The 27292-nt window shown below is 35.6% G+C and overlaps 2 protein-coding genes across 7 annotated transcripts in view; both read left to right on the forward strand.

The window, feature by feature from the left end:
• LOC148954665 (uncharacterized) lies at positions 1–26226 on the forward strand. 4 transcript variants are annotated; one of them, XM_089086676.1, is made up of 2 exons: positions 1–61; positions 24656–26226. In XM_089086676.1, exon 2 carries the CDS (start codon positions 24674–24676, stop codon positions 25559–25561), a length of 888 nt encoding a protein of 295 aa, XP_088942802.1. In that variant the 5' UTR covers positions 1–61; positions 24656–24673; the 3' UTR covers positions 25562–26226. The 4 variants fall into 4 exon arrangements, with proteins under 4 accessions (XP_088942802.1, XP_088942803.1, XP_088942804.1 ...); XM_089086677.1 differs by having other exon boundaries at positions 37–125; XM_089086678.1 differs by lacking the exon at positions 1–61 and adding an exon at positions 21014–21118.
• The window catches only part of Ggamma30A (guanine nucleotide-binding protein subunit gamma-e), a 224381-nt gene that overhangs the window by 128044 nt on the left and 69045 nt on the right, over positions 1–27292 (forward strand). Inside the window, exon 1 of one of the 3 annotated variants that reach the window (XM_089086682.1) lies at positions 15811–15923. The exons of the other annotated variants lie outside the window; for them this stretch is intronic. The gene's annotated coding sequence lies outside the window, so the exon portion shown is untranslated. Of the gene's footprint in view, positions 1–15810; positions 15924–27292 lie in introns of those variants that run through there. 3 annotated transcript variants of the gene reach the window in all.

The following is a 27292-nucleotide window of genomic DNA, read 5'->3' on the forward strand; positions in this document are numbered from 1 at the left end:
GCCAGGACTCCAGACAACATTTTTTTTCAAGAAGATTTTTTTGCCCATCTGAATATTGAGGGTAATGAAAAGATGTATACTCTAGGGAAGTGGTTAGCCACATATTAGTAAAATTCGATTTATAGGTAGGCTATAATTCACGAATGCCTATACAGCATTGTGTTTCTAGCTGGAAGAAACAGATTATTCAAGAATGGGAGTTAGGCCTTAGTAAAGTTTTATAGTTAATTTCTAGTGGGTCACATAATTTAGCTAAGATGAAAGTAAAAACGATATTTGATGCCTTTTTTTATACTCTTTCACAATTTAATAGTTGCTTCTGGGGCTAATTGCACATAGAGCCCTTAAAGGGGCCCCAAATGTATTTCATTTCTGTAACCATAGGCATACAAAGAAGTTATCAACACTAGTTAAGTTATTGAAAAGTGGTTACAAACAGATATCCACTCTTTGACTATTGGAAAAAATTAGTTTAAAGCTTATATAGAATGGTACTATCCAATCTTCTTAGCCTATAATCATGGGCATAGGGAGGTGGGGCAGCTGCCCTCTCCTAGACCTTCACTTTACTTGCAGAAGCAGAATCAATATTTTGATCCTTGTGATATTTTTGACCTCACAAATGCCTTCATTCAGGCTAATAACTCCATAGGCCACATTGCCTTTACATTTATATATAAAGGCAATAATAGAAATGCATAAATAATGGGTAGGGGGCAGCTGCCCCCTCCCCTAGGCAAGAAGCTATGTACACCCATGATGACACAACTTCATCTCCCCCTCCATCACACTATTGACTGCCCCCCCTAGACCATATGCTGCCTATGCCCATGCCTATAGGCTCAGTAAAAACATTTTAGTCATCTAGTTGGAAAATTTGGCCCATCTGTATAGGAAAAATCTAAATTTGCCAACTAGTTGACAATAAATGTTGCCCCAGCAAAACTTTCATTTTCCAACAAGTTGACTAATCTCCCCAGCAAAACTTAATTTTTCCAACTAGTTGACTAATAAATTCTCCCCAGCAACACTTAAATTCCAATTAGTTGACAATAAATGTTACCCCAACAAAACTTTCCTTTTCTAACTAGTTGACTAATAACTTCTCCCCAGCAAAACTTAATTTTTCCAACTAGTTGACTAATAACTTCTCCCCAGAAAAACTCAATTTTTCCAACTAGTTGACTAATAACTTTTCCCCAGCAAAATTTAATTTTGCCAACTAGCTGGAAACAAACATTGCCACAGAAAACAATTTATTTTTCAACTGGTTGACTAGCAACTTTTCCCCAGCAATACTTTCTTTATCCAACTAGCTAGAAACAAACTTACCCTATAAACACTTTTGTTAGCCATCTATTTGGTAAGTAACTTTTCCTCAGAATAATTTCTTAGCTAACAACATGACACAAAGAGAAAACAAAAAACATACTATTCTTGTCCAACAAAAATTGGCAGTATGTGATTTTAACAAATGTGCTACAGCTAAGGTAAATCAAACAAACTGAATTCAGGACTAAATAGTCTTGAAGCCACAGAACCAAAAGTCTTCTCCTTCTATAAGTGTGCTTTCCAATCATAGGCAACACTCTGCAAGATAGTCTTACCCCAGGTCCACAGAGATACAATTTCATGTATAAATGCATATATATATATATATATATATATATATATATATATATATATATATATATATATATATAGTTTCTAGCTAGTTGGAGCTAGTTCTGTAGGTTTGTTTCTACCTATTTGGATAAAGAAAGTATTGCTGGGGAAAAGTTACTAGTCAACTAGTATGAAAATAATTTTTTTTTTCTGTGGCAATGTTTGTTTACAGCTAGTTGGCAAAATTAAGTGTTGCTGGGGAGAAGTTATTAGTCAACTAGTTGGAAAAACAAAGTTTTTCTGGGGAGAAGTTACTAGCCAACTAGTTGGAAAATGAAAGTTTTGCTGGGGCAACATTTATTGTCTACTAGTTGGCAAATTTAAGTGTTGCTGGGGAGAAGTTATTAGTCAACTAGTTGCAAAAATTAAGTTTTGCTGGGGAAAAGCTATCAATAAACTAGTTGGAAAAATTAACTTTTGATGGGGAGAAGGTATCAGTCAACTAGTTGGAAAAGGAAAGTTTTGCTGGGGCAACATTTATTATCAACTAGTTGGCAAATTTAAGTTTTTCCTATACAGATAGGCCACATTTTCCAACTAGATGACTAAAATGTTTTTAATTATAAGGAGATTGGATATTACCATTCTATATAAGCTTATAAACAAATTTTTTCCAATAGTCAAATGTTGGAGTCCCGTTAAAAACAGGTAAATTGGTAATTTATTTGCAAATCATATTATTGAATTACAAATAAAGTAAGCATTCCACTTGATGCCTTTTTTATGCTCTTTCCAATTATAATAATCATTTTTGTCAGACGTGAATTTTAATCCCACCCCTATATATACCAATTCAGGGTATATATTTGCACATTAGAGGGGTAGGATTAAAGTTTAAACTTACCTCCCATTTACATCAGAAATAAAATTTATCCCCCCCCTCCCCCTAATATGCAAATATATACCATGAATTGGTACATATAGGGGTGGGGTTAAAATTCATGTCCAACAAAAACGATTGCTATATTTGGAAAGAGCATAAAAAAGGCATTGAGTAGTATGTTTACTTTATTCATAAGTCAATAATATGATTTGCAAAAAATTTACTAGTAAATTTTTGCAGTTCATATTATTGATTTACAAATAAAGGGAACATACCACTAAAAAGTTCATTGTAAATTTGCAGAGGGCCATATAATTTATCTGGATGAAAGTGAAAACATCAGTGGAAATAAGTCCAGTGCTTGGAAATAAGTCAAAGGCTAGGATTTGCTTTGGAAACAGTTTGTGCAGTGGTCATGGAACTTCAGAAGATTATCTATAGTAGGCCTGTTTTTTAGCACTAAGATCTTACATCTTTCTGCAAAGATTATTGTCTCTTAACTCATCTTTGTTCTAAAGTCTTACAGCTCACTGATGTTAGCAAAAAGTGTGAAGACTGTCACTCTTTTGCCATATTGAACAAAGATGAGAGAACATTGATTATTTCTCATCATTATTCTCAGACCGCTGATCAGAGCAGAATGATGAAAGACGTTTGCACAAAAACGACCAAAGATATAAGATCTTTGTTCAAAGATTTCACTTTTAAGCATTTTCTGGCAAAAGATGTAAGGTCTTAGCACACTGATGAGTGAAAAAACGCCCCTAGTGACTCCCAGGTCTTTGCAGCTGGTGCAAGTTTAGAGAGGAATAGGGGAGGATGTCTGGTTATCATTCTTAGTATATTGATACAGAGGATTATTGGAATCAACATGAATAGTGATGCATTTTGATAAGTTGAAAGAGAGAAGCCACCTATCTGCCTATGTCTGTATGTGGTCTAAGTTGGATTGTATTGATGATTTACCAGGTACACCAAATTGTTTTGACTCATCAGCATGAAGGGTTAAGTGGTTTCTGATATATCATAATGATATAATGTTATATGATATAATATATATGATATAATGTTATATATCATTTATATAAAGTTGAAACAATGGTGGTTGCAAAACTGTTCCCTGGAAAACACTGCTTAGAACATCACAGGGCTGGGAGTAGGTACATTTGCTATCTGCTGGGAAGAGCTGTACAGTCTGAGATCTACCAGCCAGGAAGTTTGTTAGCCAGTCTACTAATTAATGGTGGATTCCTGCTGGTGTTAATTTTATACAAAGCTGACTATGTGGGACCTTGTTGAATGCTTTACCTAGATCCAAAAGAATCAAATCAGCAGTAAGGTATTTCTCCAGTAACTTGGTAACCTGTTCATAAGTGTCTAGAAGGTTAGTTTCTACAGATTGTCATGGAAGAAAGCTGTGCTGCCTGTTGAAGATGATTTCATTAGTAACAAGGTGTTGAAGAAGTGCATTATTAACAATCCTCTCAAGGACTTTTGCAACAGCAGATGTGAGGATGATATGTCTATAATTATCAGCTTCGGATCTATCCCCCCTTTTAAAGATAGGTGTCATATAGGCTAGTTTAAATTGGGAGGGGACATACGTTTGATCAAGTGAATTTGGAAAAAGTAGTCTATTGGTAGGGCAGGGGCAATTCCACAAGCAGTTTCTTTTAGCAGACACTGATGAATGTTATCAGGACCAGTGCTTTTGTTGATGTCCAGGCTTTTGAGTTGTTTTTCAACCATAGAAGTAGTAACTGCAATGTTACTCACTTGCTTCTGGATGTTGTACTTTAAGTTGGGAATGGGATCATTATCAGGTTTGTGAAGACTGATGCAAATTGCTCATTTAGGAGATAAGCTGTATTTTGGGTGCCAGTGACTTTGTTTCTGTCACTTGTTGTTAAGTGTTTTATGGATATCTGGTTGTGATCTCTGCTTGATACATAGTTCCAGCATTTTGTAGGGTGATAAAAAATCACTACAAACAAGAGTTTGGGTATTGCCTCCTTTCTCACTGTAAAAGTCTAAATCTACTGCATCATTGGTGCTTTACTGAAAACCAATTCTATTACAAAAATTTTCATTTGTACTTAATATTGAAAAAAAACATAAAAAATTATTGTGACATTTTGAACTGATTAGCTTTCCACAATTCATATCGATGTACATCAAATATTCAGTTTTATTTATTAGCTCTTTCCAGAGCTGTTCAAGACGAATATAGTTTCAATACAAACAAGAGTTAGTATACTGCCCACATCCTAAACACTTCACTGAAAATGAATTATATTACAAATGTTTTCTTTTCCAGTTCTTACAGCATTAAAAATAACAATATAATTAGAGTGAAATAAATTTTCAACTGATGGATGTTTCAACAACTAATATCATTATATATCAAATATTCAGTTTGATGTTGTCTATACTTTCAAAGACTGTTCAAGACACATATAGTTTTCAGTAAAGTGCCAATGACACAGTAGGTTTTAGACCTTTACAGTGAGAGAAGGAGATGATACTCAAACTCTTGTTTGTAGTGATTTTTCTTTGTTTCAAGCTTGATTTGCGTGTTCAATTTAAGTTTTACTCATTTTAAGATTTATTTACTCATTTACATTAGTATCTATTGTATGTTTATTGCATTGATTGTTAATTTGATTTCTGTTTGTTTTAAGTTTCATTTATACTTCAATAGAAAAATATTTTTTTTGTTTTAAGCTTGATTTTCATATTCAATATAAGCATTACTTACTTTAGGATCTATTTATTTATTTATATTATTATAAATGTAAAAAAAGTGGGGTGTGGGGAGAGGCTAGCTGCCCTGGGGGGTTTGTGTTGACATCGGAGTTTTTGTTATCCAATCTTGGAACATTTTTTTAAAAACTGGCTATCTAAAAATTTGTACCAGTTTGGATGGGTTTGGGAAAAAAGGGTGTGTGGGGGGGGGGGGCTAAATGCCCTTAAATCTCTTGACTCTTAAAAAGTAAATTAGAACTTTTAATTTCCAATCAAGTGAGTCCTCTATGAAGTTTATACAAGTATCCCTTTCATAAGAACCAGATATACCCTTAAGGCATAACTTAGAACACTTTCTCGAGGCCCTGGGGGGGGGGGGGGTTGTATTGACACCAGAGTTTTTCTTATCCAACTTTTGAACTATTTTTTTTAACAAATTGTCTATCTCAAAATTTTCATCAGAGGGGTTTGGAGAAAGAAGACATGGGGGGGGGGGCTATTTGCCCTTGGATCTCTTTTGACTATTAAAAAGTGAACTAAACTTTCAATTTCCAATCAAATGAGCCCTCTCTGAAGTTTATATGAGCATCCCTTTCATAAGAACTATATATGCCCCAGGGCATAACTTAAAATGCCTGTCCCTGACCCTGGGGGATTCTGTCAACACCTGAGTTTTTGTTATCTGACTTTTGAACAATTTTTAACTTGATGGCAATCTCAAAATTCCTATCAGAGGCGTTCAGGAAAAAAGGGCATGGGGGGGGGCTAGTTGCCCTCCAATCTCTTTTGACTCTCAAAAACTGAACTAGAACTTTCAATTTTCAATCAAATGGGCCCTCTCTGAAGTGTTCATGAGCATCCTTTCCATAAGAACCATATATTCCCCCAGGGCATAACTTACAACGCCTGCTTTTGGGCCCTGGGGGGGGCTGTGTTGACACCAGAGTTTTTGTTATATGGTCTTTGAACTATTTTTTTTTTAATGGCTATCTCAAAGTTCTTATCAGATGGGTTTGAGAAAAAAGGATGTGGAGGGGGGCTAGGTACCCTCCAATCTCTTTTGACTCTTAAAAAGTGAAATGAACTTTCAATTTCCAATCAAATGAGCCCTCTTTGAAGTTTATACAAGCATCTCTTCCATAAGAACTATATATGCCCCCATGGCATAACTTACAATGCCTGTCCCCAGGCCCTGGGGGGTTATGTCAACACTGGAGTTTTTGTTATGGGATCTTTAAACTATTTTTAACAAAATAGCTATCTTAAAATTTTTATTGGATGCATTTTGGAAAAAAGGACATGAAGGGGACTGGTTACCCTCCAATATTTTTTTACACTTAAAAGGTGAACTAGAACTTTCAATTTCCAATCAAATGAGCCCTTTCTGAAGTTAATACAAGTATTCCTTCCATAAGAACCTTATATGCCACCAGGGCATAACTTATAACCCTTGCCCTGAAGACTGTGGGGGGAGTGTCATGCTCAAAGATATAATGTCAATAACTTTCAACTACGTTGAACAAAATGGCTAGCTCAAAATTTTGATTGGATGTGTTTGGGGAAATGGTGGGTGTGAGAGGGAGGTTAGTTGCCTTCCAATTACTTTCAACTATTAAAAAGGGTACTAGCCCTTTGAATTTCCAATCAAATGAGCCCTTTTTGAAGTTTCTATGACAGAACTTGCCTTCCAATCACTTTTGACTATTAAAAAGGGCACTACCCATTTAAATTTCCAATCAAATGAGCCCTTTTTGAAGTTTCTACAACAAGGCTCTCTATAAAAACCTTATATACCCTCAGGGCATAACTTACAACCCTTGCCCTGACGTCTGTGAGGGGGTTGTTATCCTCAAAGACCTAATTTCCAGAACTTTCAACTATGTTGAAAAATGGCTATCTAAGAATTTTGATTGGATGTATTTGGAGAAAAGGTGGGTGTGAGAGGGGGGTTAGTTGCCTTCCAATCACTTTCGACTATTAAAAAGGGCACTAGCCCTCTGATTTTCCAATTGAATGAGCCCTTTTTGAAGTTTCTATGGCAAAGCTTTCTATGAAAAGCTTATATGCCCCCAGGGCATAACTTACAACCCTTGCCCTGAGGGCTCTAGGGGGAGTGTCCTCCTCAAAACATAATTTCTATCCAAAAATCAACTATGTAGAACAAAATGGCTATCTCAGAATTTTGATTGGATGTGTTTGGGGAAATGGCAGGTGTGGAAGGGGTGTTTGCTGCCTTCCAATCACTTTTGACCCTTAAAAATGGCAGTAGAACTCTCGATTTCCAATCAAATGAGTCCCCTTTGAAGTTTTAGAAACGACCACTTCCATATGAAGTGCCTCGGGACAAAAAATAATAGTAAAAAAAAACATTGGAGCTGTATGGCCTTTACTATAGGCAACGCTATAGCATTGCCTCTGATTAGACTTTTTAACTCATTCATTTTGTTAGTAATTTGATGTATGTTGGCTAATAGAAAGCAAAAGTCTGGACTTACTTTTGAGCAGCCATTGATATCTGGTCCTTTGTTCCTCATTTTCTGTGTGGGTAGAATCAGTAGATTGGCAGAGAGAATCACCATTGATGCTGGGCTGGCTATTTGAAGTATCTGATGTGATACATATTTCAAGCAAGGATAAGAGTAGTACATGGAGACATATTTCATCATCAGCACTTTTATCATCATCATAACTATTAATACTATTTACAACATATGGCAGCTCTACATTTGCATGGATGTTGGGGTGCACATTTCTGCAACACCTGGTTCTCTGTTTTTGGAATTATTTTCCCATTAGAAATAGCAAGGTCTTTTTCTCCAGCAGTAACTCTGGCTTTCAGCTCATCAACAAGTGTCTTATGTCTAGTTCTGTCTTCTCTTGACATGTCACTTTAAAAACAGATATCTGACTTTTGCTGCAAAGACTTTTCAATAATGACATGTTTAATCAAAATTATAGGCACATTGAAAACTAAAGAGGGAGGTCTTTGAACTGATTCACTGGCAATAGTTAGCCTAGGGATCAGACGTTCTAGGAACAGATGGCGATGACAGATAGGACAGATAGATAGGAACAGATGGCGGGCCGTATTGGGACTCTAAATAGTTTTGAACATAAGTATTGTCATCTGTTGTCACATGAATGCCATAAGCAAGTAGATTATTTTTCTGTTGCTCTCTATTTATTTCATCATGCACTAGTTTTCTTAGGCTGGTTTGCACTTGGTGGCTGATATCTGTTCTTAGAGTCTTTGTTTCTGCCTTTCAAGTATCAGATGCAATTTCTTTAACTTTGGTGACAACTTTGGTACTTTGATTCTACTGCTAGTTCAATAATTTCAACTTTGGTTTTAATTGCTTCCATGTTGCTGTTCAGTCCTTCAGATAATGTGCTCATTTGCTGGGATAGACTCATTTGTAAGCACAAAATTGCGTCTGTAACAGTTTTGGTTACTTCATCCATGGTTGTGGCAACTGAATTAGCTTGGGTTTCAGTTGGATTAATTTTATATAGAATACACAACCCTTGGCAACCTATTTTTGACATCATTTTATTAAGTAGATTGTATTCTTCAGCACTTAGCTTAAGACAGGTTGCACACAACTATCTTTGCAGCATCATCAAGCCCAGTACCACAGGCAGCACAACTATCTTTATCCTTTCATGGGCTTGCTTGTACTTGTTTATTGCCTTCAGGTGGCATTATGGCTTGAATTGCTTATTATATGGCTTCTGACAATAAAAATCCAATATTGGTGGAAAAAATCAAACAAAATGAACACTGGCAACCTTGCATGTTAAGTAGAAGGAAAAGCACTTGATATAAAATTAATATATTGACTGAAACTGGAGGATTTGTTTACAAAAAAAGTAAACAAAAGGAGCAAAGGCCGAAATTCCCTAGGGGTTTGAAACCAAATTTTACTTGCTTCAAAGTCCAGGTAAGTTGAATAAAACACTAAGGAGAACCACTTAAAATGACACTGAAGGTAAATATAAGTAGAAAATAATGCACAATATGTGGGGAAATGTCTTTATCTCATAAATTGGGTATGTAATCCTGTTTTCTATTTTCACACAACCAGTTGCTGTTGAGTTGATATTGCTTTTTTTTCTACTTTTCTTGTTTAAAATGGGTTAAAACATTAGTTTTAAACTTACTATTTCATTATAAAATCCATTCTGTTAAAGTTATATAATTTTGCAAGCATTGATTTTTCACAATTAAGTTGGATCAAAATTCTAAACAATTTCTTGACTTTTTCCATCCATCATGTGTCTTCTGTCAGCTTTGATATTTTTCGACATATAGGTGAAATGACAGTCTTTAAGTGGCCCAAGAGAATAAGAAGAAAGCATGGTAGATTTATTTTACTTTTTTTTATTCAACTTAATCTTGGCAAATCAATGTTTGTGAATTATAAAACTTTTACAAATGGATTTATAATGAAATAGCAAGTTTGAAACAAATGTTATAACCCATTTTTATACATAAAATAATATATAGAATGAAATTGTTATTTTCAATGGTCCTAATAAGGGCTCAAAATTGGATTTGCAAGAAAAGTAACTATTATATTCAGAAAGAGCATAAAAAATGGCATCTAGTGGTATGTTCACTGTATTTGTGGGTCAATAATGTAAACTGCTCAATATTTACCAGATTCTGAAACCCCTAAAAATTACATCACATCAAAACTGACATTATTTTCAAGGGGTTTCTTAAATTACCTTAAATTAGCTTAAATCAAATTGTCCTGCAAAATAACAAATAATCCTATAGAGTCACTGGACAGTGATGATGAGGAGCCATTGAATTGATTGCATCCCACTCTGTCTTCCATGTTTGAATGGACCAACTCTTGTCAATGGCTGATCAGATGTCTTTGGAAGGAGAGCAGCTAAAAAGGGAATGGTAGGAGGATATAAGGGTGTATGAACTACCAATTAGTCCTTTCGCCCCTTTAACTGCCCAAAAGTATCTTCAGATAGTCAGCAATCCTTCATCATCTTCTGTAAACAAGCTTCTAGAAATAAAGGTGTCCTCCAATCAGCTAATAATGGTTTCTCCCTCTTAAAATACTTAATTCTGATGATGGGTTGTGGGAAGTGGGGGTACAGATAGGATACATATAGCATCTTTAGATTTAGTTTTAAAAAAAAGTGTCTCACCACTCCCTGAAGTTTCACTTTAATACATTTGCCTTTTCAAGCACATCTAGAATAGAAAAAAAATCTCCTTTTTCCTATTGATTAATTAAAAAAAAACTTTCTAAAAATAAAGTTTCTCAAAAAAAGTAAAGCACTCCATTAAACCAAAAATGAATGGGAATAGAATCAAATAATCTACCAAGCGTACAACTACCACAAATCAGTATCAATAAATAAATGAAACCCAAAACAAACCAAAATTAAAATAAATAAGAGTCAAACTCAAAACGAGCAGAAATTAACATGAATAGGATTCAAAACCCATATGCTTTCTTAAAGCCAGAATATAATTTGTACTTTACTGAAAAGAATTCAAACAAATTTACTTAAAAAAATATGCATTGTCAGTTTAACATCCATATGCTGATGTTTATTCCTTAAAATTTTAATTAATTTTTGATTTCTTATAAGTTATAAAAGTGAAAACATTTAGAAGAATATTTTTCAGTAAAGTGTAAGTTATATTTTGGCTTTTAGAAAGTATAGGGATTTTGAACCCTACACCCTACTCGTTGTATGCTTGGTAGATTATTTGATTCTATTTTTGTTCATTTTTGGTTTAATGGAGTTCTTTACTTTTTTTAAGAACTTTCTTTGAGGTATAAGTTTTTTTAGTTAATTTCTTTTTGTTTTATATTGACATAAATCTTTTTTAGGGAAAAAGAAAATAGTAGTTTGAATCTTTAAGGTTTTCCTTTAAGAATTTATAGTCTGGCCTGCTATTTATATGCTGGAGAAGCTTTTTCAGCAATTTTTAACAACATAAAGTCTATTGAAAATCATGACACAAATAGTAGGGTTTAATTTAGTCATATACATCCTCTAGTTGACCTGATAGATAAAAGTTAATACCATACCGAAAAGATTATATTTATACTCTTTCACAGCCTGGATACACTTACACTCTTTTGATTCTAGTAAAATTTTAAGAGCAGAAGTAGTAATAGAAGTAGCCCCCAAAATTTCAACTTAACACCGTCAGTTTTTTTGGTATATTGCTGGGATGTCTTATTGGCAACCAGCACACAAACAGTGTGTTTTGATTTAATTTTAAAGCAACATTTAGTTTTTAAGCATAATGGGCAAATTACATAACTGTAGGGGGTTGATATACCCAATAACCCTAAACATATAGTTACTAGACTATTCAGCTATGCTGAACAAAATGGCTGTCCTAAATTTTTGTGGAAAATTATAAGCTAAAGAGGAGGGCTGATTGCCCTCCAATCACTTTTGACTCTTAAGAGGGAACTACAACTTTTAATTTTCAATCAAATTAGTTCTTCTAAAATATTGATACTACTAACTATGATAGAGCATTGCTGCCTATGTCCTTATATGTTCTTGTAATACCTACCTGCATATAGGTTTTTGTTTAATTGAAAGTTCCTCTTAAACGTTCTCTAAAAGTTCCAACTTAATGCCATTAGTGTTGTTAGTTATTGTGTGATATATGCTGTTTAATATCAGGTTTATTGGGTTACCATAACAGATATAATGAAATAGATTTGAAAAAGAGGCTGTGTTACAAACAGCAAGTTTACCTTTATGAATTTTATAATCTTTCTGGTGACCAGCCATATGCCAGGAGTTTTGACTAAAAATGTTTAATGTTTCACCTTTTGGAGTATTAAGTTAAGTTTTAAATTAGAATAATGACTTTTAATGAAGAATGAACTTTTTTGTCATTACTTTTAGTAGAAGTAGCATTTTGCTCTAAATGTCTAGTAATTAGTGAATGCAGAGAAAATACATGGAGGTGTGGGGGGAGGGCTAAATGTGTCTGCTACCAAGTGAGTCATGCAAGAAAATGTAAGATGATTAGGCTAAGTTTTATACATGCAGGATGATTAATAGAAGCAATATTAAATGAATACACGCAGTGTCTTCTAGCTAGCTCAAAATCCACAATCTATGAAGGTAAAATTTTCAGGGAATATTTCTGTTTTACAGATGACAACCTGCCATCTTTATGTAGGTTGTCAAAAGGGCATAGCAGCAATATCTTTGGAGCAGTTTTGTGTGTGAAATTAAAAATTATAACACTCTTTGTGGGGGATGTAGAACTAACCAAAAAACAATATTATCATCATAATACTAATGCTTCTACTCCTACAACTACTGGTACTAAAACTAAGACTACAACTATTAACCATACTCCTACTGCTACTACTACATTTACTGGTGCTACTACTATAACTAATAAACCTAAGGGTGTTAAGGCATAAATTTTTGGCAACATTGTAACTGTATTGGAATAAATTAAAACAAACTATGCCCATATAGGTTGTCAAGAGGACGTATAAGCAATGCTTCGGGACTGGTTGATTGTATTACGTTAAAAATTTCATTGTGTGTTGAAGGGGGCGTTGAAAAAAGGTGATATTTGCATACCATTCTTTAAAAACAGTATATGCCCCCAGGGCATAACTTAAAGCCCTCGCCCCAGGGCTCTGAGGGGTTGTGCCAACCCTGGAAGTATTTTATATGTTCTTTGGACTATTTTAAACAAAATTGCCATCCCACAATTTCAATCAGATGCATTTGGTGAAAAGAGGGGTAGTTGTCATATGTGTTTGGTGGGGGGGGTGCTACTTGACCTCCATCACTATTAACTCATAAATGGGAACTAGAACTTCCAATTTCAACCCAATGAGCCACCTCTAAACCTTCCACAACCATCCTTTCATAAGAACCTTAAATGCCCCAGGGGCATAACTTACAATCCTTGCCCTCAGGCTCTGGTGGTTTGGATCAACCTCAAAAGCCATGTTATATGATATTTGAATTATTTTGAATAAAAGGACTGCCTCATAATATTTATTGGATACATCTTAGGAAAAAAACGTGTGTGTGTGTGGGGAGGGGGGGTAGCTGTGCTCTGATCACTTTGACTCTTAAAAGGGGCACTAGAACTTATGATTACCAATCCAATGAGTCCCCTCCTAAGCATATATGACCACCCTTTTTATAAGGACTTTATATGGCCCAAGGGCATAAACTAAAACCATTTCCATGATAGTTGTTGGGGGGGGGGGTATCTTCCTCACAGACATAATTTCCGAAACTTTCAGCAATGATGAAAAAAATTGTTGTCTCCAAATTTTGATTGGAGGTGTTTAGGCAAATGATGAGCGTGGAGGGGGGGACTGTTTGCCCTCAAATCATTTTGACTTAAAAAGGGCACTATAACTTCCAATTTCAAATCAAATAAGCCCCATCTGATGTTTATACAACTGCCCATTCCATAAAAACCTTATATGCCCTCATAAAGTAACTTACAACCCTATCCCCAGAGTGCTGGGGGGTCGTGTCATCCCTAGAGACATTATTATATGTTTGTTGGACTATTTTGAAAAAAAATTGCTAACTCATAATTTCAGTCAGATGCGTTTGGTGAAAGGGGGTTATAGGGGAGGGAGGGGGGCTAAATTCCCTCCATAACTTTTGATGCTTAAAAAGGAACTAGAACTTCCTATTTTCGACCAAAATGAGTCTCTTCTAAAGTTAAACAACCCTCCCTTCCATAAAATCCTTAAATACCCCTGGGGCATAACTTACAACCCTTGCCCCTAATATTTGGGGTTTGCTTCTTCTTCTAATTCACAGCAGGCGGGCTATTCCGTTGGTACTATTTAGCCCTCTTCTTTTTGCTTCACTCTGTGGGCTACAGAGCTACTATCTTGGTTGTCTCTTATTTATTAGAAATTTTCACATATCTTTCAGTAGATCTTTTGACTCAAGGAGTTCCACTATAAGATGATAGATATCGATTTCTGCGCTCCGTGTCCAGGTAAAGTTGGCTAGGCTCCTGGCTGATAGTAATATTTTCTGGTGTTTGGAGTATTTTAATAGTTTACAAGGCAAGGTATGTTGTGCAGACGTCTGCACATTACATTCAAAAGGGCAATTGTTTCATTTTTCATATTACAATGCCTGCAAAGAGGGGACAGGGGAATTGAACCACTTGAATTAGAAAGCTTATATGAGAATGCAAGGAAATTTAGTCCATTTGTTCCAGAACGAATTCTATGATAAATTTTAGAAAGATACTTATTGGGAAAGGGGAAAAGGATAGGATTAATCTTATTAGAATTAATATCTGATAGCCTCCATTGGTAAATATCTCTAATTGGGATTGGCCTCCCACTTGGCTGGTCAATATTTATAGCATTTTTTGCTATTTCATCAACCTGATGATTACCACTTATGCCAGGGTGGCTAGGAATGTACTGAAAATAAATTTTTATGCCACTTGAAGCAAGAGTATCAATAATACTGAGACAATGATAAGTGTCAATGTCCAACTTATATTGGGGAGCTGAGGCCAGCAACTCAAGGCTTGATAGAGAGTCTGAATAGATGATAATGTTATTCGAATTTGCAATCAAAGGTTGGTTTTGCTTAAGGTGTTCTAATGCCATGATTATGGCATTTGATTCAGCAGACATTATAGCAAATAATCTCTCGCCCATTGCAATTTTCAGGTGAGGAAGGAAAACACCACTTGCAACCTTCTCATTCATTTTTGACCCATCAACAAATATTTGGAAGTGATTTTTATAGGTAATGGTATTAAGTTCTGCAAATTTTTTCTGGACAAAAGCAATGGGGGTTAAATCTTTATTCCATTTTGAAAATTCAGTATTTATTATGGGAAATGACCAATTCCATGGAGGGGATTGGGGGAAAGTAGGTGCAATGGACTTTGCTGGTACAGGGAACTTCTTTTAAATATTGGCATACTCATCTGCAATACCTCTATAAATGGCTGGATTTCTTAACCAATTATGTAGTGTGTGTGAGCTATTTGATTCAATTTTTTTAAGATGTTTTGTCAAGAGAAAGATACTTCTCTCCCTTATTGTTGTTAATCCACTCTCCATAAGCAGAAACTTGGTGCTTGTGGGTTTCCTAAGACCAAATATGAGACGTACTATATCATTTTGTGTTGTTTCAATTTTTATCTGGGTCTTTGCACATGCATCATAGACGATGAGCCCATAGTCAATATGGGGTCTTATATGTGATTTATAAAACTGGAGTAAGGTTTTCTCCTTACAACCCCAGGGTGTGGAAAGAAGTCTTCTTAGTATATTTGCTTTTCTATAGCATTTTTTTATTCTGTTTGAAATGTGGAGGTGGAAATTAAGTTTTTGGTCAAGCATGAGACCTAGGTAATTAATATGATTATCTTCTGGAATAGTTGTTTTATTTAGAGTTAGTTTTGCATTAACATGGTTTCGCTTCCGGTGAAATTGGATTATTTTTGACTTGGTGGGTGCAATGGGTAAATCTGAATGCTGAGAGAATTTTTCAAACTGGAAAAGTGACTTCTGCAGATTTGACCGTGCTATCTGAAAGGTGTTGCCAGATGACCATAGCACCAGATCATCAGCATATTGTAGATTCGTGTGGGGTAGGTTCATGTCCCAGAGATATAGGGCAAATAGGAGGCAACTGAGGACTGCTCCCTGAGGTAGGCCTTTGGATATTGTCTTTTGGGGTGAAGAGGCTGAACCAACACAAACAATGAAACTTCGCACTTTATGAAGGATTTAATAAAGGACACTAGCATAGGGGGTACTCCCAGGTTTGCAAGTTTATTTAAATGGATTTTGTGGTTCACATTGTCATATGCCCCTTCAAAATCTAGGAAAGCTGCCACTAGGACATTATTATTTGAGAAAGATTCATTTATTGCATTTGTTAGAAAAATGAAAGCATCTGTTGAGGAGTGGTGTTTCCTGAATCCCGTTTGAGTGTGTGGGATCATATTATTTTTTTCAACAAACCAGAGGAGTCTGCGATAAATCATTTTCTCCATTATTTTCCCCATCACAGGTGTAATCATTATGGGCCTATAAGACTCAGGGTTATCTTTTGGTTCATTTTTCTTTAGGATTGGTAGGAGGGACGAACATTTCCATATATTGGGGAACCTAGAAGATGCCCAAGCGTGATTATAACAATTTAGCGGTTCTTGTTTGTCTGAACATGCGAGATTCTTCATCCATGTAGGGTGTTTATTGTCATACCTGCTGCTAGATTCGGTTCTAAAATGATGTATTGCTTTATTAAATTCCTGGATTGAAAATGGGTTAGTTATGTACTCGGTTCCTGGGCGTGGTTGGTAACTTGGGTTCATAGGAATTGTGGACAGTTTGCTTTGATTATTTGATGTTAGCTTATTAACAAAAAGAGTTGCAAATAGGTTAGCCTTTTCTTTATTATAGTAATAATGGGTATTATTATGTATAAGCTTATACAGGAGGGGGCTTGGGAAAGTCTTTTCCCCACAGATGTAGCTTATGACTTTATGTATAATTGGCTCATGCTTTTCTCTGGAGAGATTGTTTGCAAAATTATTCCAGTATTTATATCTAGCATCTATTATAGTCCTTTTTAGATTAGATTCTGCTTGTAATTATTTTAAATATGTAGTAGGTGATGGTTTTTTTATGAATTCTGTCCTAGCTGCCTTTTTTATTCTCCATTTATTTAGGCACTCATTTGTCCACCATGCTTTAGGAATGTATTTAGGGAATGTGTTCTTAGGTGTTGTCCTGGGGATAGCATGATTAGCTGTATTTATTAGTAAAGATGTCAAGGCTTCAGCATGTGTGTCAACTGATGTATTAGAAATGCATGAACTTTAGGTGAAACTTGTAATTTCATCATTTAGCTCATTTTGGAACATAGACCAATTTGCTTTAGTATTGATATATTTGGAGGTATGAGATGACGGGTCAGCAGGTTTATTTATGGAGTAAACTAAATCAAAGATGTCTGTACATAGACTATTCATATTATTTATGTAAATTTTGTTCAAAAAATTTAATGACACAATTTGTAGGTCAATTGTGGAGAATTTGCCACTTTTGGGGATGAAATATGTATTCAGGTTTGGAGGGGTAGCAACAGCTAATTCATCATTATTTGAAGTCATATGCTAAATAAATTTACCAGCTTTATTTGCTGGTTTATTCCCCCACAAAAGGCTGTGGGCATTGAAGCTATATAATTAAAGAAATCTTTGGCATCTGTAGTTTGACCATTAGGGTTATAAAAGCTTATTATGTAGGTTTTTAAATTATTCAGCCAAACACTGATACCAATTACAGCAGCATAATTTTAAAATTCTATAAAATTAATTCCACAAAATTTTAAAGTCTTTTTGACTAATAGATCTACCCTTCCTTTTTTTCTCTCTGATGATCTATCCTTTCTTGGGATCGTATATCCCAGAGACTTAATTTGTTGATTTTGGGTTAAATGAGTTTCCTGGAGGCAAGCAATATTAATCAAATTATTATTCATAAATGATATTAGTTAATTTAGCTTATTTTCTGTGAATGATCTTACATTCGATTGGAGTATTGATAAATGTTGTATTGTTGATTTATTCTTCATATGACCGTGCATCAATGTTCAGCTTTGTTAAAAGTAAAGCAAGATCTTTTTTTGCTTGAATGAGCATATCATCTGGGATGTAGATTTTTGCCAATTCTGCAATAATTTTTGTTTTCTGTAGTTGATGTATGTTCATGGCCTGAACTGCATTACAGTTTCGAATGAATAAGTATATATTTGGGGATTGCATTTTTTGTTGTGCATCCTGTTTGTTGGTTAAGGGATTGATTCCTGGTAGTGTTTCTGGTTTGTTTCTTCTTGGGAGGGAGGGCCAGGTTGACCTCATCTCACCAGACAAGGAGGCTTGTTGGCTTGGTGATTCCTTCTGATAGGGATTTGAGCTAGGGGGCTTAGAAGATGGTGTTTTATAGGGTGTGCTTGATGGATTGGGGGCATTTGACTTGGGGGTTTTGGTTGGTTTCATTACAGGCTTTATTTGGTATTGTTGTGCAGCATTTTCTTCCATTGCTGCAAAGGGGTATGGGATGGCCTTCTCTGTTGATATTTGGAGTGTTAGAGCTCTTTTCTTGTACGCAGGGCATAATGTTATATTTGTAGATTCATGTGGAACTTTGCAATTGATGCATGTAGGCTGAGTGTTGTTGCAAGTTGTCAGCTCTTTAGGATGGAAAGCTTTACAATTACTACACTCTCGGAGAATTTCATTACATGTGTTTGTTGTGTGTCCCAGTTTGAAACACTTCTGACACTGGATAGGCTTAGGTTTGTATTCCTTGTGTGGTTTGATTTGCCCAAATAGGAATAATTTTTCTGGGATATCAATTTTATCCTTCAGTGTGAATAAGAAGGATCTACTAGTTTTTAGGCCATTAGAGTTAGGTTTTCCAAGTTGGGTAACATCCTCAACTGGGATTGTGTTTCCAGCCCTATCTGAGAGCCCTTCATTTAACTCCTGAGTAGATATCTCTGGGGGAACATTATAAACTACTACTTTTGTTGGTGATTGTTTTGGGTTCCAATTAGATGCAATGATTGGGGTATTCAGAAAGGATTTTAGGTTAATTATTGTATCTGCTGATTTCTGATCTTCTACAGCTATTAGCAGAGATCCATCACGGTTAATATTAAGAGAGAACATTGATTTTAGCAATTTAAAAATGGAAACTCTTATTGCAGTGATCATTTTTATTTCAAAGGGGGTAGAGGGAGTAATTTTAAGGTAAGTTCCTAATTTTTTGGAGGGAGGATTTTGGGCAGGGAGAGGGGAAATGCTTTTAATTGGGGAGATTTTTTCCCTTTTTTTTAGAGCTTCTAGAGAGGACCTCTTGAAACCCATCATTATCATCATTTATGGTTACATTAGCCCCTACACTTATCATTGTCCTATTCTCCAAATTGGAGCTATCATTAGAACTTTCAGATAATGTGCTTGACCAGCCAGGATGGGTATCTTTCACTATGACACTTTCAGTGGAATTTGATTTGGGATCTGGGGGGACTTTTTTTTGGAGGACTTCTAGACATTGCCTATTGGAAAAAGCTTTAAACACAAAAATAAAACTAAAAAAAGAAGGGGAAAATAGAATGATATCAAACCGTCTGCACTATACTATGGGGAGGATAAACACCACAGTATAGCCCTGAGGATGAGTTGAGCAGGATTGGTTTGTTTCAACTCCAAAAGCCTTGTCTTCTTCTTCTTCATAGCTTTGCAAGGCCTGTGGATCCAGTGTGAGGTCCATTCACCTCTATGAAATTCCAGGAAAACATTCACTGATTACGAACTATTCTAGCCATATTCCAAAGAATATCCGCTAGTTGATTACAGTCAGTATGCTGCTAGTAATAATGGCGTCTGTTTAGGATCATAATTATCAATCCATAGATTGTGGCTTCCAAATCATTTTAAAGAGACCAATTAATAAGAGAATCAAACAATATGGGGATCTTCAATTGATGACAGTAATTTATCAGTCTTCTTGAATCTTGATCCCTTGGGTTGCATTCAAAGAGAGCATGTTGTGCATTTTCTGAAGTCTAATGGCAATTTCTGCAAAAGGGTGTGTGGTTGATTCCCCATTTAAAAAGATCAGCATTAAGTAAAATACTTCCAGCTTTTAGTTTATAGTAGAGCATATTAAAGTCCTTAGATTTGAAAGGAGGATGCACAAAACGTTGGTGAACAATTTTTGTTTGGGCTCTAACAACCTCTCTAAAATTGAATGTCCTTAAATTTCTTGGGGGAGGGATATCTGCTGCCTTATTTGCAAAATTATCTGCCATTTCATTATATTTGATTTCTTTATGGCTTGGAATATGAAGAAATGCTATGGAGTATCTAGTTGAAAATAGATAACTGATTTTTTGGCGTATTCCTTTCAGGTCAAGGTTATCACCATGATCATTTATTTAGATAAGAAGATGAATTGAAGAAAGCGATTCTGACAGAAACAGAATGTTCCATGAAGGGGTCTTCAGATCAATTAAGGCATCTAATGCAAGTCGTGCTGCATATAACTCAGCCGAAAGTACTGATGAATCACTTGGAAGCAGGGCATAAATATTCAAGTTTAGGTCCAGGATACAGGCTGCTGCCCCAGCTTATGAATCTCTAACAGAACTGTCCATTTAGACATGTACATAATTGGGAAAACTGGAATTTTCAAATATTATAATAACATCTTGGGCTGAATAGCATGATTTATGGTAGCATGCCCATAAGCCACTCAACATTGGCCATCTCCCATGGGGGAGGTGGGAGGCATCACAAAGGGAAAAGAGTCCATCACCTGAGGGGACCACTCTGGAAACTCATTTAGATAGAGATTCCAGGAAGAAGATACAGAACTCATGGTGGGTGGTTTATTAAATGTTTTCTTATATACAAAATGCTGATTACCATATGCATGTACTCTGGTAAAATACGTCTTCTCTGAAGCAATGCTCTTTCCTGTAGATGGATGATCCCTGAAAGTTTCTCATTTTAAGAATTAGTATATGCTTGTGAAGTTCCATGGCAATACGGACTGCAGAATTTTGTAATGACCCCAGCGTGTTAAACATACATGAGGAACTATTAGCAAAAAATTGGATCCCATATTCCATCTTTGCTCTAATATAAACTTTATAAAAATCAATCATTGATTTAGGTGATGAACCCCATTTGGAATTAGTAAGCCATTTTAGGATAGCCAGTTTCTGGATAATGTTACTCCTGAGTGATTTGGTATGATCCTGCCATCTTTATTTGGAATCAAAAACAATTCCCAACAATTTCACTGAAGATTCGTAATTTAGTGGGTAACTATTCAAAGCAATATTTGGTATGGATGCATGTTTTTGCCTAGTAAGTAGGATTGCTTTGGCTTTAGAAGTGGAGATAGACAGACCTAATGCTTCTGAGAAGCAAGAGATTATGTTGACGTCTTGTTGAAGATCTCGGACTAATTCAAGGAGGTTTCGGCCTGACTTCCATATTACTAGGTCATCTGCATAAATTCTAAATGATGCATGGTGCAACTAGAACTCTGAAATATGTAGATTAAACAGAAGGGAATTAAGGATTGCTCCTTGAGGTAAACCTTCTCTTATAGGGTATATTCATGGCTCCTGGAATTACCAATCTGCACAGCAATTGTTCTGTTGTTGAGAAAAATCATTAATAAGGGCCACAACGCCAACAGGAAAGTAAAGCTTTATTAGCACCTCCAGTTATTTCTGGTGAATGACACTACCAAAGGTATCAATCCAATCAAAAAGTATGGTTATGGTTGAATATCATTTATTAAAGGAAGTTGAAATATCATGCTCTAGGCAAGCAATATTCTCCTTGAGCAGTGTCCCTTTCAGAATCCTGTTTGTTCAAGAGAACAGAGGTTGTTATATGATATTTAGACTATTTTGAATAGAATGGCTATCTCAAAATTTCTATTAGATGCATTTCAGAACAATACGACGTTTGTGTGTGTGGGAGGGGGGTAGCTGCCATCTGATCACTTTGACTCTTAAAAAGAGCACTAGAGCGTCTGATTAATAAAAAAAAATGAGGCCCCTCCAAAGTTTATATGACCACGCTTCCTATAAAAACCTTATATTCCCCCAGGGCATAACTTACAACCCTTGCCATGAGGACTAGGGAATTTGTTATCCTCAAAGACATAATCCCCGGACCTTTCAAATACCTTGAACAAAATGGCTATCGAAAAATTATGATTGGAAGTGTATGGGAAAATGATGGGCGGGGGGGGAGGGGAAGGTCAGTTGCCGTCTGATCACTTTTGACTAATAAAAAAGGCACTAGTCCTCTAAATTTCCTATTGAATGAGTCTTTTTGAAGCTTCTACAACAACACTTTATATAAAAACCTTATATGCCCCAAGGGCAAAACTTACAACCCTTGTCCTGAGGGCTATAGAAGGGGGGTGTACCATCCTCAAAGACATAATTTCCAGACCTTTACTACATTGAACAAAACAGATATGTCAGAACGTTGATTGGAAGTGTTGGGGAAATGATGGGCATGGGAGAGGATGATTTTTCCTCCAATTACTTTTGACTATTAAAAAGGGCAATAGCCCTCTCAATTTCCAATCCAATGAACCCTTTTTGAAGTTTCTATGACAACGCTTTCTATAAAAAGCCTTATATGCCCCCAGGGCATAACTTACAACCTTTGCCCTGAGGGCTGTGGGGGGTTTGTCATCCTCAAAGACATAATTTCCAGGCCTTTCACCCAAAATAGTTATATAAAATTTTGATTGGATGTTTTTGGGGAAGTGGTGGGCATAAGAGGGGGGTTGGTTGCCCTCCAATCATTTTCGACTTTAAAAAGGGCCTACCCCATTCAATTTCTAATTGACCGAGTCATTTTTGAAGTTTCTACAGTAGCGCTTTCTATAAGAACCTTATATGCCCCCAGTCAGGGGGACTGTATGTTGCATGAATAGGAGTTTCGGCCATGGTGATTTCAATGGTGTAGGCCTACTTTTTATTTTGATGTGATTTGTTTTCAATATAATTAATTTTAAGTTACTTTGTTTGTTGTCTGTTCTGTTCTAGGTTGCAGCTACAGCTGCAATCCCAATCAAAAATTTCTGTCCAAACATTATCTTGTTTTTGTTGGAATTTTGTATACCAGCTAAAGAGTCAACTAATGGTTTCAGGCCCTTGCAAATATAGCTTGAACTCACCTCCTTACACTTCTTATGCTCACTACAGTCAGTAGGTGCGGCCGTAGGCCCTTGCAGACTTGTTACTATGTTACATTTTCTTTTTTTAGTTTCTCTTTGTTTCTGTTTTTTTTTTATGTTTGTGATGTTTGGTCTTTTAGCCTCATATGCATGTTTGTGTTTGAATATATTGCTTATCAGCTTTTATGATTTTAGCTTAATTAGTTTAGCTACAAATTTACTGGAAGTGGGCTTGATAAATAAACTGGACACACAGTTGATTTTATATTTATTTATTGAAAGTGTGGGAATTTTTGGTATTACTAATGTAGGTCTAAAAAGGGTCATTATTAAAGTCATTACTGCTTTTTATAAATTGTAAAAAAAAAAAAAAAAAAAAAAAAAAAAAAAACATTAAAAGAAAATTTACAAACAACGTTGTAATACAAGTCTGAAAGCAAGTAATTTTTCTTACCATTTACATGTGAATAGATCTGAACTTAATCCACTTTTTCTTAAAAGTAATCTAATGCTAATGACCATATGTGTCATATCACGTATGACAAAGTTGTTATGACCATGCTCGCCCAAAAAGTAGCCTACCCTCTCTCAGAAAGTTTTTTATTGCAAGAAACTTTTCGTTATGGGATGCATAAAGGCACCCAGTCAATTGTGTTATTAGGAAAGGAAATTGATAACAAAGTGTGTTTGGTTAAACACCTTTTATTCTTTGGTCCATCGTTGTGATATTGACTCTTTGGGGTTTCCTATCCATTTTATCTTTGTAATGATCAATTCAAGCAAAGAAATAAAGATGTCTAAGAGAATTGGGGGATTAATTATTCAAAGACATTTAGCCTTTTATGCCATTTTTTGGGAAGTCATCAGACAATACCTATATGCCCCTCTCTCTTCCTTGTCTTCAGGTATGAGTTGTGTGGTGCCTAAAACCAAAGGTGTACACAGCCATAATTTTAGAAACAGTATAGTTAGGATTCTGTTGGCGGGGGTGTTTAATAGTTACAATTTGACTTAAGTTTTCCATTTTTACGTTGGGGAGGAGAGGGTACCTTAGGTTCAATTTTGAGCGAATGTTCAGTACCTTTGCCCTATCCCTTCTCTATATAATTGTATCTAGCATTATTGTTAATCAAGGTTTTGAATATTTCCCTTTGGCATTGGCAGATACAAGCCAAACCTATAGGGACCAGAGAGATTTTTCAAGGTAGTAGGGATCAATGAAATAACAAAGTGCATTTCTAGGAAGCAACTTTTCTATTTTTCCGTGAGGGGAGGTGGATTTTTTTATGTGCTGTGAAAGGTAAAGGACTGCAGCACAAGACTATTAAAGTCCAAACAAGCAGTGTTGATTTCTGTTTCATTGCCTTTCAGCCAGGAAGTGGCATGGGGAGTTGGAGGAGACCCATCGTGTGCTTCTGCACACCCTTCCTGTTTACGCTCCTCCGATTTGTCCAAGTATCCATTTCAAGCAGGATTGATTCTGACTGAGCTTAGAGAGCCACGCCACTGACCCCTTTTTCAAACCAAATAACCAGCAACAAGAGGGCTTCAACCCCTGTCCTTATGGACACATGATTTCAAGTGTAGCATGCTAGCCACTATGGATAGGACTGTAAAAGTTATGTATTGACACTTTTTTTTATTTCAGGGCTGGTGATACACTATTATGGACACAAAACCGCATTGGAATGAACTTTTTCACAGGTTATCACGGGAAATTACAGTTATTCCTGTTACTAGTTCACCTGGCCCTGGACCTTTTGAATCTAGTTATTTTAACCATTTTATGGTTAACCAGTCTCGGTTGATCCCTAAACCTGAAAGCTATAAAGTATCTGATTCTACCGGTGCTTCTGTCATGAGCCTGCCACTTGTTTTTCCGCTAGATCCTCCAAATGGTTTTAATAGCATTCCAAAACGACATACTATTGAAGTTGATTATCCTCCAAAGCCATCAGGCTCCACCAGTCAACAATGTTCATCTGAATTAACTGCTCAGAATCTAAATAGCAGCTTCCAGGAGATACATCAGAAATTTATGGTTAAAAATGAACAGAAAAATGCACCTAGAGCTAATGTTTTAGTGAACGAAAATGGAGACACTATTTTTAGTTGTACAAGGTGTGATGCTGCATTTAACTCAGCTTTGGTGTTTCAAGAACATTGGCAGTTGCATTTACATGAAAGACCTTATGTCTGTGATGAGTGTGGAAAGGCCTTAAAGCGGAAGGAGCATTTGGATCGACATCGTACAGCTCACAGTTCGGAGCGACCACATCAGTGTCACCTTTGTGATAAAAGGTTCAAAAGATCTGAACATTTGACAAGGCATGCTATAACTCATGCAGAAATAAAGCCATTTATTTGTCAACTGTGTCATAAGGGATTTAATAGGAAAGAGCATTTGAATAAGCATTTTATAACCCATTGTAGTGATCAGAAAAATAGTTTTAATCATGGAAACACTTGGGGTAATATGTTGGATATTAAATTTGAGATATCGGAGGACCAAAAGTATCAGGCTAGTGATAGTGGTGTCCTTCAAGAATTTTAGGTTTTTGTTTAACAAATTGTGTGTGATAGCCTATAGAGGTGCTAAAATCAACATCATTGGATAAGTTTACAAGAGTGCAAGAAACAAAGTTACTCTACCCTTAGATACTACCATTCTAATACTATACCCCGACAAGCTACCAAGCGATCACATTGTGATTGAAGGTTTAAAATATCTTTCTATTTAATTAGACATGCTATACCCATACATTATTAAAGCCATGTATCTTACAAATATGTCATACAGGACTGGATAAAACAATGTTTAATTAGTATATTATTACTCATTAGGGTATAGTAACGAAACAAACAAAATTTAATCAGAGAAATTCTTGGGATAACATGTTGGATGTGAAATCTTTATTATCCAAGGATCTAAATTTTGTTTTAATCTTACAACAAATAGAGCGTAGTAACTGTAGAGAAAGGTGTACTTTTAATTAAGTTGTTTCCTTCTCAGGTTTATGTAAGTCTAAAAGAAATGTCATTGAAAAAATCACAAGAGAACAAATATGTCCTTACTTGACCTTTAGATATGCCATTCAAGTACCTCTGCATACAAACTAATTTCAGATACTATTAACTTTGCTTGAACCTGAATTTTATTTAGCCACTTAGATTCAAAATTCATCAGGTCAGTTTGTCTTGTTCAAGGTTTTAGCCTCAGAAAGCTTATATACATATATATATATATATATATATATATATATATATATATATATATATATATATATATATATATAGTTTTAAATATTGTGTAACGTCTGTGTGCATATTATAGAAAAAATTGGGCTTAAATGATCTTTTTTGGGTGTTTGGGGTGTTGGGCCATAATAGACTGGTGGTGCATATTTATCATGGTAAAGAGAAAAATGTGCTTAGCTTTGGTTTCTTTGCGTGTGTTAGGTACACATCCAAGATACACACTAAAACAAATAAAAATCACATTGGGCCATAATAAACTATGGTGGTGTACATTGAACATGGTAAAAAGAAAAGGGTGTTTATTTAGGCCTTTTTGGAGTTTTGAGGTATTGAAACAAACAGAAAACCAATTGGGCCATTATAGGCAAAAGTGGGGGCATGTTGAGAACCATAAATAGAAAATGGTGCTCAAATAGGTTTCTTTGGGCATGTGAGCTATTAAAACGTGTTGAATGAAAATTGGGCCATAATAGACGATGGTTGGTACATATTGAACATTCTAAAAAGAAAAGGGTGTTTATTTAGGCCTTTCTGGAGTTTTTGAGGTAATGAAACAAATAGAAAACTAATTGGGCCATTATAGGCAAAAGTGGGGGCATGTTGAGAACCATAAATAGAAAATGGTGCTTAAATGGGTTTCTTTGGGCATGTGAGCTATTGAAACTAGTTGAATGAAAATTGGGCCATAACAGACTATGGTGGGTACATATTGAACATGCTAAAAAGAAAAGGGGGTCTATTTAGGCCTTTTTGGAGTTTGTGAGGTAATGAAAAAAATAGAAAACCAATTGGGCCATTATAGGCAAAAGTGGGGGCATGTTGAGAACCATAAATAGAAAATGGTGCTTAAATGGGTTTCTTTGGGCATGTGAGCTATTAAAACGTGTTGAATGAAAATTGGGCCATAATGGACGATGGTGGGTACATATTGAAAATTCTAAAAATAAAAGGGTGTTTATTTAGGCCTTTTTGGAGTTTTTGAGGTAATGAAACAAATAGAAAACTAATTGGGCCATTATAGGCAAAA

Source organism: Artemia sp. Qi Xiang Cuo, chromosome 3 (assembly GCF_049724085.1).
Source record: "Artemia sp. Qi Xiang Cuo chromosome 3, ASM4972408v1, whole genome shotgun sequence".
In the NCBI taxonomy this organism is placed as follows: Eukaryota; Metazoa; Arthropoda; class Branchiopoda; order Anostraca; family Artemiidae; genus Artemia; species Artemia sp. Qi Xiang Cuo.

Coding starts and splice junctions, on each gene's coding strand:
- LOC148954665 (XM_089086676.1), top strand. CDS start 24,674: ATGGACACAAAACCGCATTGGAATGAACTTTTTCACAGGTTATCACGG.